Genomic DNA, 17,428 nt, shown 5'->3' on the forward strand with positions numbered 1-17,428 from the left:
GGGCCCCCCCGACGGGGGGGGCCACGGCAGGGGGGGGCCCGCATACCACAAAAAAAAAAAAAAAAAAAAAAAAAAAAAAAAAAAAGCATACTTATGGTTATAAATGCTCAGGGAAGATTAAGACATAGACCAAGCCCTGGCTTTGTGTGTGTTTGGAAGTAGGGGCCCTCCATCCCAGTATCCTACCTCCAACAGATCCAAAGCTTTCTCCCATGATGGCATGTAGCCATTAAAACCAAGCACCTAGATTACTGATGCTGGCAAAAACCAAACCAAAAGCAAACCACACTCAGTATCAGTTTGTTGTAAGTTCCCTCTGTTGCTGCCATTGTTGTTGCTGATGTTGCTGCTGTTGTCTGTTTTGTGGAAAAAGAGGGATGGTCTCAGGGTATTTCCATTACTTTCTTAAGAGATCAAGAATTCATTAAAAAAATATTCATTATATTTTATCCAGCATTATCAAGTGTTTTATATTGGGAGACTTTTCCAGTTCTATACTCACCCATATTGCCAAAAATAGAAGACCTGGAAATACCATATAGAGTTTTCCAGCTTATAAAAAGCCAAGCAAAACATTCTTTAGTGTGCAAAAATAAACAAATGGGACCTAATCAAACTTACAGGCTTTTGCACAGCAAAGGAAGTCATAAACAAAATGAAGACAACCTACAGAATGGGAGAAAATATTTGTAAATGATGTGACCAACAAGGGATTAATTTCTAAACTCCTACTACTCAATATCAAAAAACCCAAACAACCCAATCCAAAAATGGGCAGAAGATCAGAAGAGACATTTATCTAAAGAAGACATACAGATGGCCAACAGGCACATAAAAAGATGCTCAACATCACTAATTATTAGAGAAATGCAAATCAAAACTACAATGAGGTATCACCTCACACCAGTCAGAATGGCCATCATCAAAAAGTCTACAAATAAATGCTGGAGAGGGTGTGGAGAAAAGGGAACCCTCCTACACTGTTGGTGGGAATGTAAATTAGTGCAGCCACTATGGAGAACAGTATGGAGGTTCCTTTAAAAACTAAAAATAGAGCTACCATACGACCCAGCAATCCCACTCCTGGGCATATATCCAGAAAAGACAAAAACTCTAATTCGAAAAGATACTTCCACTCCACTGTTTATTGCAGCACTATTTACAATAGCCAAGACATGGAAGCAACCTAAGTCTCCACTGACAGATAAATGGATAAAGAAGATGTGGTAATATATATACAATAGAATATTACTCAGCCATAAAAAAGAAAGATATAATGCCATTTGCAGCAACATGGATGGACCTAGAAATTATACTAGGGGAAGTAAGCCAGGCAGACAAAGACAAATACTATATGACTTAAATATGGAATCTAAAAAATAACACAAATGGACTTATTTGTAAAACAGAAACAGACTCACAGACATAGAAAACAAACTTATGGTTACCAAAGGGGAAAGGAGGGAGGAGGAATAAATTAGGAGTATGTGATTAACAGATACATACTACTATATATAAAATAAACAACGAGGACCTACTATATAGCACAGAGAACTATATTCAATATATTGTAATAACCTATAATGGAAGAGAATCTGAAAAGGAATATACGTATGTATATTATACATATACATATATAATGTATGCATAATGTTAGCAAAGAATTACTTTGCTAACACATATTGTAAATCAACAACAGTTCAATTAAAAAAAAAAAAAAAAAACTTATTGGGAATTCCCTAGCGGTCCAGTGGTTAGGACTCTGTGCTTCCACTGTGGGGGGCATCGGTTCGATCCCTGGTCAGGGAACTGAGATCCTGCGTGCAACGTGGAGCGGCCAAAAAAAAAAAGTCCTCATTGAACATTTCTCCAATAGATTGTTAGCTATCTTGACATCAACTTCAAAACATCAGAATATACTTCTCAGATTTCCTAATTTCTCATAATAAACCAGTACGGATTTATTATATGAGAGCATTTCTAAACATTTTTGAAGTGGTTACTTTCAAATTCTATTCCTGTCTTTGAACATTAATAGTGACTCCTGTTTTGAAAACTCTTTCACTTGACCCTGCTGCATCTTAAGTCCTTTATTCAGTCCACCGATAACCATTTGAATACCTACTGTGTACCAGGCCTTTTCCAGGTGGTGGCAACACAATTTTGAAGAAAACTCCCCAAGTCCCTGTCCTCATGGAGCTTATATCTTAGTGGATGGAGACAAACATACATGGTGATAAGTGACATGTACAAAAACAGAGCAGGATAACAGGCAGCAGGGGACAATCTGGTTGGGGCCATGAGGGGGAGTGACTGCTATTTTATATAAGGTGATCAGTAAAGTCCTGGACAACGTGACATTTGAACTGTCTTAACGGATGGGGGAGGGAGCCATGCAGATATATGGAAGACTAGCGTTCCAGGCAGAGGGAACAGCAAATATTCCTGAGGCAGGAGCACACTTGACCGCTCCAGGGAGGCCCGTATGCCTGCGGAGGAGTGAGTGGGGTGAACAGTGCGGCAGGAAATAAGGTAAGAGTGTCCATCTCCCCACATACTCCCTCCTCATCCAGTCAAGTACTACACCACTCCCGATGCCTCTTGCACCCATCTTTCAGCCCCAGTCTTAGTTCACGCCCTTACCATCCTTGCTTTGTTCACCTGAGGACAGCTAGTACAAAATTTCCTGCAGTGTAGATGCTCCGCAAATGTTCGAGGATAACATATCTGAATTACCTTCTCCAGAATATGTTGTCTTGGCTGGTCCCTCATCACGCACCTAATAGAATTTGTGTCTCGGAATGTGGTTTCCTTTAGTATTATGACTTCTGGTTGAAACTTTATTGTGATGGGAAATGAAGTTATGTTCACATCCAAACTTGACAAATTAAACCACTTTTTTATTATAAGCTTAATTGGCACAAAGTTCACTAAAGATACACTTCACTTTTACAGAAGCCTGTCAATAGGAAAATACACGGACGCACAAAAAAATTTATACTGGTACTTCAATATAAATTTAAACAAATGATTTCCAAAGAGAATACAGGTTATTTACGTCAATAATTAAAGATGGCTCTTGCGTGTGCCTATATCATGTATATGTTTAATTATGTATTATGTTTAAGGCCCTTGGAATCTGTAGCTAACTTCTCAGTTGATTCCTAAATAGGCTGGAACATACTGATATTGTCTTCTTTTTAACTATACAAATGAATCATATAAAATGTTCCCTGATATGTAGCTATAAAATTATTATTTACTCCACTTAAGTCTTATGGCAACTTTAGAAGGCACTGCCTGTGATGATGACCCTGCCCTTGAAATGTTTGGATCTTTTTCTCACCAGGATACACAATTCAAATGCATAGGACTCAATGACTCCTTATTATTTAAAAAGGTCCTCATTTCAAGGGTAGAAATATATAAGATCTTAGTAAACACAGCTAAGTTTCTTAAGGGGATGGTGGGAGGGCAGTGGGAAAAAAAAAAAACAGGACAGATGCTCAACAAAAAGCCGTTTGAAAATTATCATAAAAGTAATTACTTTCCATCATAGCTGTATTTTTCTAATTACTGTTATGCCAAACATCTGCCACCACAAAATACATTTATTTTTATTCTTTATTTAAATTATAATGAGTGGTGGGTGTTTCTTCCTAAATAGCCATTAAGCTCTTTGGAAATTTTAATCTACTTTACTTAAACTACTTTAATAAATAAAAATTTTCCCCTTTGATTTTTATAAGCAACTGCCATGAAGCATATTTTGAAACCACCTTCAATTTGGTAAAAAGACACTTTGGCAACGTGGAAGAGTACATGACCTTGGAAAGACCCAGCAAGTACAGTAAATGCCCATGATCTCAAGGAAAACTACAGGCTACAGAACACCCTGTTTTTCTTATACTGAGCTAGAGTACAAATGTAACTGCTTAAACACAAACATCCATCTTCTACCAAATAGTAAACAGATATATTATGTAATTATAAGATAATTCCTTCAATTCCACCAATGTAAAAATAAAACAAGTTGCAAAGATCAACAATATAGAGACTGAGGGTGAAAACAAGATGAGTCGTTCACAAGCTAATTGAAACTGCAGCCTGAGGATGCCAGACCAACATTATAAATATGAAGAAAAAGAAGCTAAATGTTTACTTATCACAAATAACTTCAGCATAAGCACCAGCTATGTTCAGATGGGGCCAGCACATAGGCCAAGTATAAATGCACAGATCACAGTGAACGAAAGCCATAAAAACCTAGCTCCCTGACCCTTCAATCAACCCTTCAGAGCAATGGGAATCTAGCAGGGAGCCAGAAGTCCCCCTTCAGCTGCTTATATAACATTAAGCCACCCCAGGCCTCACCACCAAGCCCTTTCCCACCAGCAACAGTCACAGTGAGCATATAATTTCTCGATCCAGTTTATCCAAGGTCTATAGATACGGCCAATAATTTGCCCTATTTCATTTTAAAGAGAATGCTTACATAAATTAATACTCAAAGACATTTGACCATCATTTGTGTATATTCTTATTTAACATTCAAATGGTTTAGATGGCATGTTAGAAGGTCCCCTGTGGTGCAAGTAGGGTCTTTAAATTTGGATTAAACACTGATGTTATGTCTAAGATCTTGAATGTGAGACTCCAGGCCTATCTATGTTAAGGCAGGTGACAGTATCTTCAGTCATTCTACATAATAAATTCACTGTTCTGTGGCTACAAAATCCTGAATACTTGAATGATCTACTGCCATGGGCTAAGGTTTTATAAGGCACTTTCGGCTATGTGAAATATTTCTCCTAACTCTCAGGCTGAATCTTAAAGAAATATTTACAAAGCTGCAGCAAAGTAATTTTAAAACTGGATGCTTTACTGATAGGTCTAACTGGGATGGTGAGAAGCAGTTTATACACAATGCCCGTTAATTTCTCCCTGTGCCATGTATCACTGTAGAGAAGGTCACAGACATGGGCCACCTGAATTACTGTGTAGCTCGCTGGACTCTTCAACAGCCACATAACCCCTTTTCCTTTTCTTCATTCAACTGATCTGCAGAGGTGTGACCATTGGATCGCACCACGCCTTCGGGAATCCAGGACTTGTCCACACACCGTTCCATTCGCTTCATTATCAGGTCCAGCAGCATCTCAATCGCTTGGTTTACGTTTGTCCCATTGGCAGCACTAGTTTCAAAGTAGGGGATTCTGGAAGACAGTGACAACTCGGGTAACAACACGTGGAGGGAAAGGACAGTGACCTTTGCTCTTGATAATTCAACTTATAAAATCGGAAGAATACAAATATACAAGACAACAAAAGCATTTTGCCACACAGGCCACATTAAAAAGTGAAAAATAAAATAATTGACACTGCATTCCTAACAGACGTAAAACTTCTGGAAGTGTTTACTCCCATTTAACACATGATTAAACTGCAGCTCAGAAAGATAAAGTAATGTGCCCAATTTCATAATGCTAGAAAGTAGCGGAGCCAGGATTTGAATCCACAGCTGTTTGATTCTAGTGTAACCAACTTAAACCATAGGCTCCACTGTTTCCAAATATGCATACTTGCATGAGGATTTCCAAAACAGAAAACTCTGTTTCACTTGATACATACGGGGGAAAAAAAAAAGCTGATATAAGAGAGACTTCAGAGGTCCCTGGCTGTATTTGTCAAAGGCTTTGCCCCTTGTCAGCTCCAGGCTATATTCCTGGACCACACACTTGAAGACATTCTGAATTCCACAGCGCTTCAGAGTTCCTCAGGTATTATCAATCTTAAGCATGTTTGTTTTGTTATCCCAGGACCCGAGGTTAGGTGTAATTTTTTAGTAACTCACAAAGCATCATTTCAAAACTGTAAGGCTACTTTTCACATATTCTTAAGACATCAGTCTTGTCATGGTGGTCACCTTTCATCCTTAGAGTCAGTCTTTGCAAGGGGATTAATCAATCACCTGCCAAATTCTTCCTCCTCCTTAATAAAGTCATGAAAATAGCAATAAAATTGTATTTTCTTCAAACGGTTGATTTCATTCCCACCACTTAGTAAGGAATCTGACCAAAAATGCTCTTAGATGTAAAATCTACAAAAGAAAGTTGTTTTAGCACCTCTGGGAGCACTGCAATTGAATTCAGTAAAATATTCCTTACATTTGTAGAGATTTTAACATCCAACTCTATTACAATACTTTTCCTGAAGGATGTCTTTGTTTTCCTGTCTTCTCATAGCACGTTAACACTACATCAATGACTCTGATTACAACTTTGGTTATTCTTTCATTATTTCCTGGCTAGGAGCAGCTTCCACAGGAGAGCTTTTACAGATTTGTTTTAACCTTCTTACTACTTTTACACAGCTTTTCACAACTGTTCTGCTTCCTGTGTCACCAAGAAGCACATTAGGAGCACATGTGTAAGGATGGAAGCCTGTCTGTCCATTATGATTTCCTCAAGATGTTGCCTTATTATCTGCTCGCTTCTTATGGGAGCTAACAGGCCTTGCAACTGGACTCTACAATCCTCTCCTGTTTGAGTATAGCTCTGAAGAACTGGTTGAGGAACCATCACTTCATTCGAGGATTTATCTGCCTATCTGTGAGTTCTGAAGGACATGGTTGCTCCACTGATTCTACCATGACCATGTTCATAGCCCTTCATATGCTGACTCTAAAATATCTTAATCAGAGAAGGGTCCACTGGGCAAATTACATCATCTCGGTGGTTTTTAAACCTCTTGCCTGGATATCTCTTTGGTTACTGTCAGTCTTCTTTCCCTACATCTTCATCTGGCGCCTTAGCCACAAAATGAAGGTAATACATCTTTCCCATCCCCCTGGTCACATGCAGTATTTCTTTACCAAGTTTGAAGAAGACATTCTTTGTGGGGACTGAATAAATACTTATTTATCAAGTACCTATGTTATTGAGCTAAGTCCTGGGGACACTTTGTAATGCTGCCATTTCTACATGAGCTGAATTTTAAATTAAGAATTCTCAAAATTTAAATACTTAGATTTTCTCCATCGTGCTCTTTCTCAATTATACCCATGAAGAATCATTTAATATCTGCAGAACATTTTTTATACTTAAGGAGAAGGCTTGATCATTCTATCACCATTCAGAAAGCTATTGTTTAATGGAAAAGCAACTGAAAAACTCATCTCTCCCTCAGAGCATAATGGGCTGAAATTGGAAATACAAAAATAAAAAAGTAGTTGAGCAGTAAACTTTGTTGTAAATACTAGTCATAATAGCGTACATCTTACTTTTAAAATTTCCTCAAAGTCCATTAAGAAATATCTTTCCAGCTATAGAGTCCTCAGCCTCAATGAATTCCTCAACAGGATCTCCATTAAGCTATTTCTACTTTCCATAGTTTCTTCCATCTCAGCTCCTGGTAATTACCTCACAATAATTTTTAAGGCATAAATGAGAAACCACAGTTGAAAACAATTTTTAAAAAATGATAAAACCTATGCATGGAAGTTACAGACAGTTTGGAGAATGGTTAAGAGCCATAACCTGTGGAGCCAGCCTGCCGGGATTCAAATCCTAGTACGACTCCTTACGAACTGTGTAGCCCTGGCAAGCTATTAACATCTGTGCCTCAGTTGCCTTATCCATAAAACTAGATAATATCAGTATCTTCCTATTAAGGATTAAATGAGTTAACATTTAAAGCACTTAGAAATGCATCATTTTTGACAAATGTGTCATTGATAAACGTTTCTTATTTCCAACACAGTAATGGGTTAGGTTACAAAAGTTTGTTTTTAATTTTGTTGTTTAAAACTTAGGACACATAGAAACAATGTCACTGAATCATGGAAAATCATAGCTCCAAGAGACCTCAGCAAGATTATAAACATGAAATTTCCAGACTAGCCCATAAGCATTGATTTAATCCACAATGTAGCTGATACACAGCCCTGCTCTAAATTCTGGTAAATTGAACCATGCTTCCCTACGTCAGAGATGGCTCACTCAGATCTGTCCTAGCCAAAATGTTTCATGCTTCAAAGCATCTGTCTCCCTCCAGTCCCTGTCAAACCATAAGAGGTTCCTCACTGCCCCCAAGTGATCATCACTAAATGCTGAGAGAAAAGGGATCTGACTTTACTGATCAATACTGAAGTATAAATGACTGGTGCCTCTAGCAGAACTATGAGCTATTCTCTATTTAATAACTTCAGCAAATATTTAATTGGTAGAATTTCAGGGTATATGAGTGAAGGTGTACATTTTTAAGTCACTCATATTAAAAGAGGTACAGTATTAATAAGATGTAGTTTAGAGTTCTAATTCAAATTCTAGTAACAAACTAAAAATTAAAAATATATTTCCTTGGGCTTCCCTGGTGCCACAGGGGTTGAGAATCTGCCTGCCAATGCAGGGGACACGGGTTCGAGCCCTGGTCTGGGAAGATCCCACATGCCGCGGAGCAACTAGGCCCGTGAGCCACAACTACTGAGCCTGCGCGTCTGGAGCCTGTACTCCGCAACGAGAGAGGCCGCGACAGTGAGAGGCCCGCGTACCGCGATGAAGAGTGGCCCCCGCTCGCTGCAACTAGAGAAAGCCCTCGCACAGAAACGAAAACCCAACACAGTCAAAAATAAATTCATTAATAAACTCCTACCCCCAACATCTAATATATATATATATATATATATATATATATATTTCCTGGCCATCTGTGAATCTTCAGGTGATGTGACCAGGAGTCAGGTTAACAACCTTAAAAAATTTGGACTAATTATTCAGAGACTTCTGAGCAATTGGGGAAACACGGTTTTCGTTTCTATAGGAATAAATGAATGCTAGAGATCACTCCTCTCTACTCTCAGTTCTTTGAGCTGCCAGACGAAAAGCAAGCTAGATGAGGTGCACAGCAAAGACCCTGAATTAAGACTTCTGTTCCAGCATAAAATGATGCCCCAGACGCAGAGACGTGCTTTGTGCTCACATTTGAAAACTGGGCTGCTCAGTTTGTCCTAAGGGCATAGGAGGTCTAGTGGACGGAGTCAGTCATATTTTTATGTCCATATCTTCCGGATGCTCACTTTTAGAAGGCTTTCGGGCTACTTTATCTGAACAGTTCTTCATGTCTGTAAAGAGGTGTAACGGTGCTTCATGGGGTCTTGATAAGGAGGCAATAAGATAATACACGTAGTAAAGGGCTTACCAAAAGCCTAGCATCCGGCAAGTGCTCAATCAGTGTTCATCTAATGGGGTTCTCTTCTTCTCTAAAAATAATATTCTGCTTTTCCTAAAACTTTCCAGGTAAAAATTTAGTAATCTTAGCTTAAATTCAAGAGGATCAATCGTCCCCCTATTAAGCATGGAGACAGGTGTGTTGCTCCTTCTCGCCACATGGTGGTGCTAGAGCAGCATGACTAGGGAGCAGTTCCGCCAAACGTTTGAAAAAATCCTGTGCAGCTAATTGATATCAATCTGTAAACGAGCATTTAATGACCTTTTGGAACACATGCAGAACACAAATTTTGATGTGCTTTTAATAAATAGAAAAATCACAAATTTTTAAATTAAAAAAAAATGAGCAAAACGAAAATTAGGGTGGGCATTATCATTTGCAGCTTTTCACCAAGACACCTATATCCAGCTCATGTCATAGGTTAGGACCCACATTTTTAGATGTTTTCTTTTCCATGACTTATTTCTACAACACAAGATCTTCGATCCCAGGAATGAAAGCAAGTGTATATGGTGATTCTGTCCAATGGTTCTAGATATTTGGCTCACGTGTGGATCCAGAAATTATGAAGATATTTTTCACTAAAGTAAGAAGCGAGTCTCACTACTCTTCATGGCCTGTTGGCTGGTAAATAAACAAGCATTTACAGGAAAGAGTGAGTGTATAAACTGCTTCAGCCTGGGAGATTGTGCCCAAATGAAATTCAGATCCTCTACTGAGTTCTTTGGGGCTCTGGAAATCAGCCTTGTCTGTTTAGTTGCAGCTTATGTGTGTGGTTTTAAAATGTGCCCAATGATAAGGCATTAATTTATTTCTTGAATAAGGGTCGGATGTCAACAAGTTTTCAAAGAATAAAAAACTATTAGAGATCAAGCTATTCATACATTTCATCTAGTTCAGACTAGATAAGACACTGACAGCAGTATGCTGAGCTAAGCCACTTGAAATCCCAGAAATGGTCTGTACTCATATTACTAATGTTGTAAATCAATGTTTTTAACACATCCTTCATTCAAGAAACTCTTGAGCACCCTTCTCATCACTAGCCAGCAGTCTCCAGTGGGGGGAAAAAGTTGTCTTATATTTGCTGCCCCTAAGAATAGATCTTTTTTTTTTTTTTTTTTTTTTTTTTTGCGGTATGCGAGCCTCTCACTGTTGTGGCCTCTCCCGTTGCAGAGCACAGGCTCCAGACGCGCAGGCTCAGCGGCCATGGCTCATGCGCCCAGCCACTCCGCGGCATGTGGGATCCCCTGGACCAGGGCACGAACCCGTGTCCCCTGCATCGGCAGGCGGACTCTCAACCACTGCGCCACCAGGGAAGCCCCAAGAATAGATCTTAAAAGCTCTCATCACAAGAAAAAAAAAGTGTAACTACATGGGACTTTCCTGGTGGTCCAGTGGTTAAGACTCTGCACTTCCACTGCAGGGGGCACGGGTTCCACCCCTAGTCTGGGAACTAAGGTCCCACACGCTGCCAGGCGTGGCCAGAAAAAAAAAAAAAGGAAAAAAAAATTGTAACTACATGTGGTGATGGATGTTAACTAAACTTACTGTGGTGATCATATCACAATATATACATAAATCAAATCATTAAGTTTTATACCTAAAACTAATAAAATGTTATATATCAATTATATCTCATTTTTTAAAAATTTGCTGACTCTTTCTTTGCACAGCCCATGTGAAATACATACTTTCAATTATCATACTTTCATCATATTCATAATGTTCTCTATTTCCCTCGACCCTGAATCAAAAACAAAAGGCGTATATTGACCACCAACTATCTTCTGTGAATAAAGAGGGTAGAAGGATGCTTAGATGCAACCATTTTCACTGACAATAAAGTCCTTTCCTACCCAGTTGTGGCTGGTGCTCCTTTGGTACCAATCCCAGTGTCCCTGCCCAGTCTGTATCAAAGCTGATGTCATTCACTGTGCAAGAGAAAAAATCCTCCTGGATTTAGCATGGATTTTCCGTTGTTAAGTCATTGAGCACATTTCCCTTCTCCAAGCATGGCACAAATAGACACCTGCTTCATATTCTGTGCATAATGATTTTGTCCAGCTCTGCTGTCAAGGAAAATATCTGCCAGCATGCACAGCTCATAGTAACTTGACATCTACACAGGTGGTTCTCAAAGTGTTATCCTCAATCACTAACAGCAGCAGCATCTAGGAATCAGCTAGAAATGTAAAATTGGGGCTTCATCCCAGACCTACTAAATGAGAAACTCAGTGGGACAGCGTTCAGGTGAAGCTGGAGCACACTAAAGTCTGAGCTCCAACAGAATCATCTAAAAGACAAATGTTGTCAAGGTTGCATTCCGCTTTCTCTTTTAATATATTTGTCACTGATTCTGTAGCTATTTTTAAAAGTATTTCAGCAACAGTGTGAACTATAATAGTTTTGACTGGCAGAAGTACAAATTTGAATAACCCTCTGTTTTGCTCTCTTCTCTGATTTCATTGACAATATTATTCAATATTACATAGTAGAAAGCATTATTTTGTAGTTGTTCTAAAAAACTTGACTGGTTTACAGGGCACATCGCTTTGTTGTGTTAGGAAGTGACCTAAGAGCTTCACATTACAATTTAACCAAGTTTTATAGCAAAAAAAAAAAAAAGGTAATTAGGGGTGAAGGGATTCTTAGTCTACTAAAAATAATTTTTTGAATATTCATCATCATGCATCCAATTCACCCTTTCTATTTTGGGTTGTTGCATGAAGCCCTCATTCTCAGATTTACTTGTCCCAGCAGACACAGATTTATGTTCCATATTTGCACTGTAACATGTTTTTATTAGGTTTGCAAAGTCTTTCTGAGACATAGTCTTTCACTCTCCAAATGCATGTATATTTCAGAGAACCACCTGCGAACCAATGACCCATTTTTATGAACTGAGGAGAGAAGGCAATACGATAGTAACAAAAAATGCAAATTTATCAGACAACATACAAATGATATGAAGATATGCCATAAACTGTTTTCTGACTGTTAGCACATAGATGGACTAACCAACATAGTCCTCTAGTGCATGTGCAACCAATGAAAATATTACGATTATTAAAAATGAAACAAAGACTTCTGTGAAAATAATCGTTAAACTTATATGTTCAAATTTGTGAAATGCATGTGAACCAAATTTCCCCTTTACACCTTCCTCTGAAACTGCCAAACAGCCTACAGAACTCTATTTTATGCTTCCTAAATCCTAAGGGATGTCCGTTTCCATCCCTTTCCATTCTTCAATAATTTCAATTATCTTATCTGCTAATCTCTCCTCTCCTTATTTTAACTCAGTTCAGAAACTTTACATTGAGTCCCTCTTATGAAATACTCCCCAGATCTTCCAACCTGGGCACAGAGGGAAGACAATCCCTGTTATCCCCAGATTCCCCATATAGTCAGAAAGCAATGCCAGGCTCTTTCATACCAGGCAGGAGATGGATGGAATCCTAGGAACCTGCCCAGAGGAAACAAGCAAAGGGCTGAAGAAGGCCAGAGGGGTGAGAAATCAATCCAGACTCCCCCACAAGGCTTGAGAATGTGCTTGTTTGATCCAGCTAACTCCCCTAGCTGCCCTTTTTTTTTTTTTTTTTTTTTTTTTTGGTCTTTGCGAACACACTTCTCAAAAGCATGGTTCACAGTTTCTGTTGCTTCATCACTTACTTCCTCCTCACCCCCTTGCAACACAGCGCCCAGCTTCAACACTTCAGAATCCTCCATGGTATTTGATCCCTCCCTCTTTCCTTCACTACTTACACAAGTGCCTCTCACGAGAGGAGGGGGCATATCAGGTGATCAGAATCGCCTGCAGGGCTCTGTCAGCGTCCATTTCAGAATCACTTCCGTCAGAGGTTCTCAACCTCTGCTCACAAAAATCACACGGAGAGCTTTTAAAAGATACCAGTGCCCAGCCGCCCACTCCCTGCCTGTGGTGGCTTTGCAATCTGTTGGCTTGGCTAGATTGAACAACACTTCCCAGAATTCCCTTCCCAGTCAGGGTGGACCACAGAGAGATGCAGCGGGGGGGCGGAGGGGGGCGTGGGTGCAGAGGGCAGAAGTGAAGGAGCAGCCATTCTGCTCATACATCAACGTTTCTCCGCTGGCCCATCTCGTTGGCACAGACCAGTGACCAGACCTGCCCCCCTTCCACCTTCCCCTAGATCCTCCTTCAGCTTCTTCAACTCCCGGGCCAGGTGTGTGTGTTTAGCTCTGTGGCAAAGGGTCTTGGCTTCTGTAGGACACCCACACCATCCAGGTCAGAAGCAATAAGAACTGATACAAGTTTCAGCCCATCATTACGGGTCCCAGCTGATTCTGGCTCTCCACCACTTCAAATCCATCTTCCCCTCTGACTGCCTGCCCTGTGGGCTCCAGCGTCAGACACAAAGCAACACTTTACAGAGGCTGCCCAACAGCTCTCCACTTCACCCCACCCGTCATCCCCAGACTGACCTGGGAAAGTACTCATAACAGCCCTCCACGTTTGAAGGCTTTCAGCAACTTCCTGTGTCCCGGGAGATCAAGTCCACTCTTCTTACCTGGTGTTCAAAGCTCTCCAAACTCTGGCTCCTTCCCCCCAGGCCTTCCACTCCCCCTCCACCCCCGGTTTGAACCCCATCGTTGAGTGCTTTCCGAACTCAATCAGCCCAAGAAGAACAAAGCAGGGGTCACACAAGGAAAAGGGAAAGGGCCTCCTGCGGCCTCCTCGGGGCCTGCCTAACAACAGAGGCCGCCAGCCTGGTAACGCCCCTACACACAGTCTACCACCCCACACCACCTTTCTCTCTCTCTCTCTCTCTCTCTCTCTCTCTCTCTCTCTGTCCCCCTCTCCCCCTCTCCCTCTCTCTCCCTCCCTCCCTCTCTCTCTCTCTCTCTCTCCCCTTCCTTCTCTACCCTACTTGCTGCCTCCCACTTATATTAAGGGTAATTAATACATACATATTTGCATTCTCATTATATTAGAGGCAGAAAGAAAGTAAAGCACAAATTGTTTTGTAGAGGTGCCCCAGACACTTTAATTAGCAGCGGCTGACCCCTTCTCTCATGTCCAGTTAATGCTGCTGCTACTACGAACCTATTCCCTGAGCTATAGGAGGAAGACAGTATTTAGTTGATTCTCCAGCACAAAAACACAGCTTAAACCAAAGGGGATCTTCACAGTCCTCTCCCAGCACAGATATTCCAAAGCCAATAAGGCCTTCTTGTCTGCGGGAGCTCTCTACAGCAGCATAGGAACTGGCTTTGAAATTTCCTCGCTGAATATAGAGAATTTCCTTATCCTGGGTGTCTCTTACCTGCATCTTGGAAAAGAGGCCTTACATAGTTAGGGCATTTGACCTCAAAGCTGTCTTCTTCAAACACCAAGAGATTGAGAAAAACGGTACTGAAGCGCTGAATGAGGGCCCTCGCCCACTGCTGTTGCTATGGTTCCCATATCATATATTAATATGCAAAGTAGGTATTTGACACCTCCCCCCAAGGGATACATCTGAGTGTTTCAATTTTTTGCTTTTGCCCTTTTTGTTACCCATTCATATGCAAATGTTTGTATTGGAAACTTGCTCTGTAGATTCCTCCACAAAAATACTCACCCGTACTTCTCTGCAAGTCCTCTGGCTTCTTCCTCTTTTACTACTCTTTGGTCTTCCAGGTCACTCTTATTTCCACATAACACTATATCTGGGTTTTCACAATATGCATGCATTTGTAGCTGGCCTATTAATATAAGAAAATTTATTATAGGTAAGTAATGTAAGTCTATGATCAGTGAAGAATACACGCAAAAGTGCTTTGAAACTGTAAATGGATATACAGATATAAGGAACTGATATAATTCTTTCAAAGCACCAAGACCCTAAGCTATAAAACTAAATGATGGGGCAGAGATGTAAAACTAATCCTATCCTTATGCACATACCTCAGCTTATTTATATCGGAGAGGAATGGGAGAATTTGTTCTCTCTCCAAAAGTTATGTACACACACACACACACACACACACACTCATACACATACAACATAGCTGTCTTTCTTATGAAGGCCATTTGAAAAAAAAAAAAACACTTGGAGGATTTACTAGTGCTTATGGCTAATCTTAAAGCTCTGTTTTTCATATATTTTCTCTCCATAGCAATGACATTTTAAAACAGATTGTCTTTCTATAAACTAACCTCTTTCCATCTGAAATGTTTTTCACATTTTTCTATTATCCTAAGGCAGAATCAATTTATCTAAAACAAACAAAATATAGGATCAAATGAAGATAGAAAACCCAGAATAAATAGTAAATGATTCTGTCACCAGAACCAAAAAGCAGGAGACTACAATTCTTACTCCATAGCTGCTATTTCTTTTCACCTGAAAACCTGTAAATAGGCAATAATTTTTAATAGCAGTTAAATCAAGGGAACTTCAACTAAGCTAAAGAGCTTAATCTCCCAAAGAAGGAAAATAAAGCCTTATTTCTTCCTCATCACACTCCACAACGAAATGAAAGCAACCCAAACTTGCACAATAAGACATCCTCAAAAATGTAAGGCTTAATTTATTTTTTATCATGGTTAACCAGAAAAGTGTTGACATTTTAGTTCCTCATTATAAAGTCACGTTCGCTATATCTTATCATGAGAAAGTCAAGTCAGCAAGTATTTACTGAGCAATAAGGGAGGCCTGATACTTGGTGTAGAATTCAGGGCACTGACCTTTGCCCTCAAGGGACAGATAGGGGAAACAAGACCTATACAGGCAAGACCAAACTGTGTACCATTTCCAACAACAGCCACGTCCTTTCTTTCCTCCAGGCTGTTACACATGCTCTCCCCACACCCTTGAATACCCAAACACAACCTTCCTTCAGGGACTCCCAACCCTTCCTTTAAGACTTGCCTCTCAGTTACCTCTACTGTGAAATCTTTCTGGTCTCCAGAGAGACTCTGTGCTCTGTTAACACCATGTCTGTTCAGTGTCATGGTTATGCATGAACTCAGGACTCAGGGTATCTAAGGTTGAATCCTGGCTCTGCCATTTACTAGCTGTGTGGCCTTGAGGAAGTTATGTGGCCACTCTGTGCCTCAGTTTCCCCATCTGTAAATGGTGATAATGACGGTACTTACTTCATAGGGTTTAGGTGAGGATTAAATGAGTTAATTCAGCGACTCTTCAGGTAAGGTCCATGGACCAGCAGCCTAACCATCACCTGGGAACTTGTTAGAAATGCAAATTCTCAGGTACCACCCCAGATCTACTGAATCAGGAAGGCTGGGTTTGAGGCCTGGAATCTGTGTTTTAACAAGCCCTCTGGGAGGATCTAGATGCATGCTTGCACTTGACAACCATTAAGTTAATATAATAAAAGAATTTAGAGATGCTGTGTATTACCAGTAGTAATGTTTAATAGTATTTATTTTGAGGAGTCTGGGAAGTACGATAATTGATAATTTTTCTTTTTCTTTTTTCCCAACTTTTCTACAAAATCTGTGAATTACTTACCGTGGGTTCGATCCCTGGTCCAGGAAGATCCCACATGCTATGGAGCAACTAAGCCCGTGTGCCACAACTATTGAGCCTTCGCTCTAGAGCCCGTGAGCCACAACTACTGAGCCCACATGCCACAACTACTGAGCCCATGCACTGCAACTACTGAAGCCCGTGTACTGGGGCCCACGTGCTGCAACTGCTGAAGCCTGTGTGCCTAGAGCCTGTGCTCTGCAACAGGAGAAGCCACCGCAATGAGAAGCCCGTGCACTGCAACGAAGAGTAGCCCCCGCTCACCGCAACTAGAGAAAGCCAGTGCACAGTAATGAGGACCCAACACAGCCAAAAAAGAAAAAAAAAAGTAAATTAGGGACGTCCCTGGTGGTCCAGTGGCTAAAGACTCTGCGCTCCCAATGCAAGGGGCCAGGGTTCAATCCCTGGTCAGGGAAAATAGATCCCACATGCCTCAACTAAGAGTTCACGTGCTGCAACTAAAGATCCCACATGCCTCAACTAAGACGCGGCACAGCCAAATAAATAAATAAAATTTTTTTAAGTAAATTGATTCATTCTTTTAAAAAACTCACCAAGGAAAAAAGCACATACATAAATAACTACAACTAGAGGTGGTATGTGATAAGGACCCTGTAAGTAGTACAAAATGTAATAGGAGTTAAGGGGAGAGAAAAAATTTTTTTTTTTTTTTTTTTGCGGTA

At 40.3% G+C, this 17,428-nt stretch overlaps 1 protein-coding gene across 5 annotated transcripts in view; it reads right to left on the reverse strand.

Moving 5' to 3' along the window:
- Window positions 1-2,882: 2,882 nt before the first annotated feature.
- Window positions 2,883-17,428, reverse strand: part of RAB27A (RAB27A, member RAS oncogene family) — a 75,031-nt gene continuing 60,485 nt past the window's right edge. For all 5 annotated transcript variants that reach the window (XM_007112079.4, XM_024128878.3, XM_024128879.3 and 2 more), the window contains 2 exons: window positions 14,832-14,955; window positions 2,883-5,216 (listed from right to left, as the gene is read on the reverse strand). In XM_007112079.4, the coding sequence (XP_007112141.1) occupies window positions 5,018-5,216; window positions 14,832-14,955 (323 nt within the window). In that variant the 3' untranslated portion in view covers window positions 2,883-5,017. The remainder of the gene's footprint in view (window positions 5,217-14,831; window positions 14,956-17,428) is intronic.

The sequence above is a fragment of the Physeter macrocephalus genome, chromosome 11, assembly GCF_002837175.3.
Source record: "Physeter macrocephalus isolate SW-GA chromosome 11, ASM283717v5, whole genome shotgun sequence".
NCBI lineage: Eukaryota > Metazoa > Chordata > Mammalia > Artiodactyla > Physeteridae > Physeter > Physeter macrocephalus.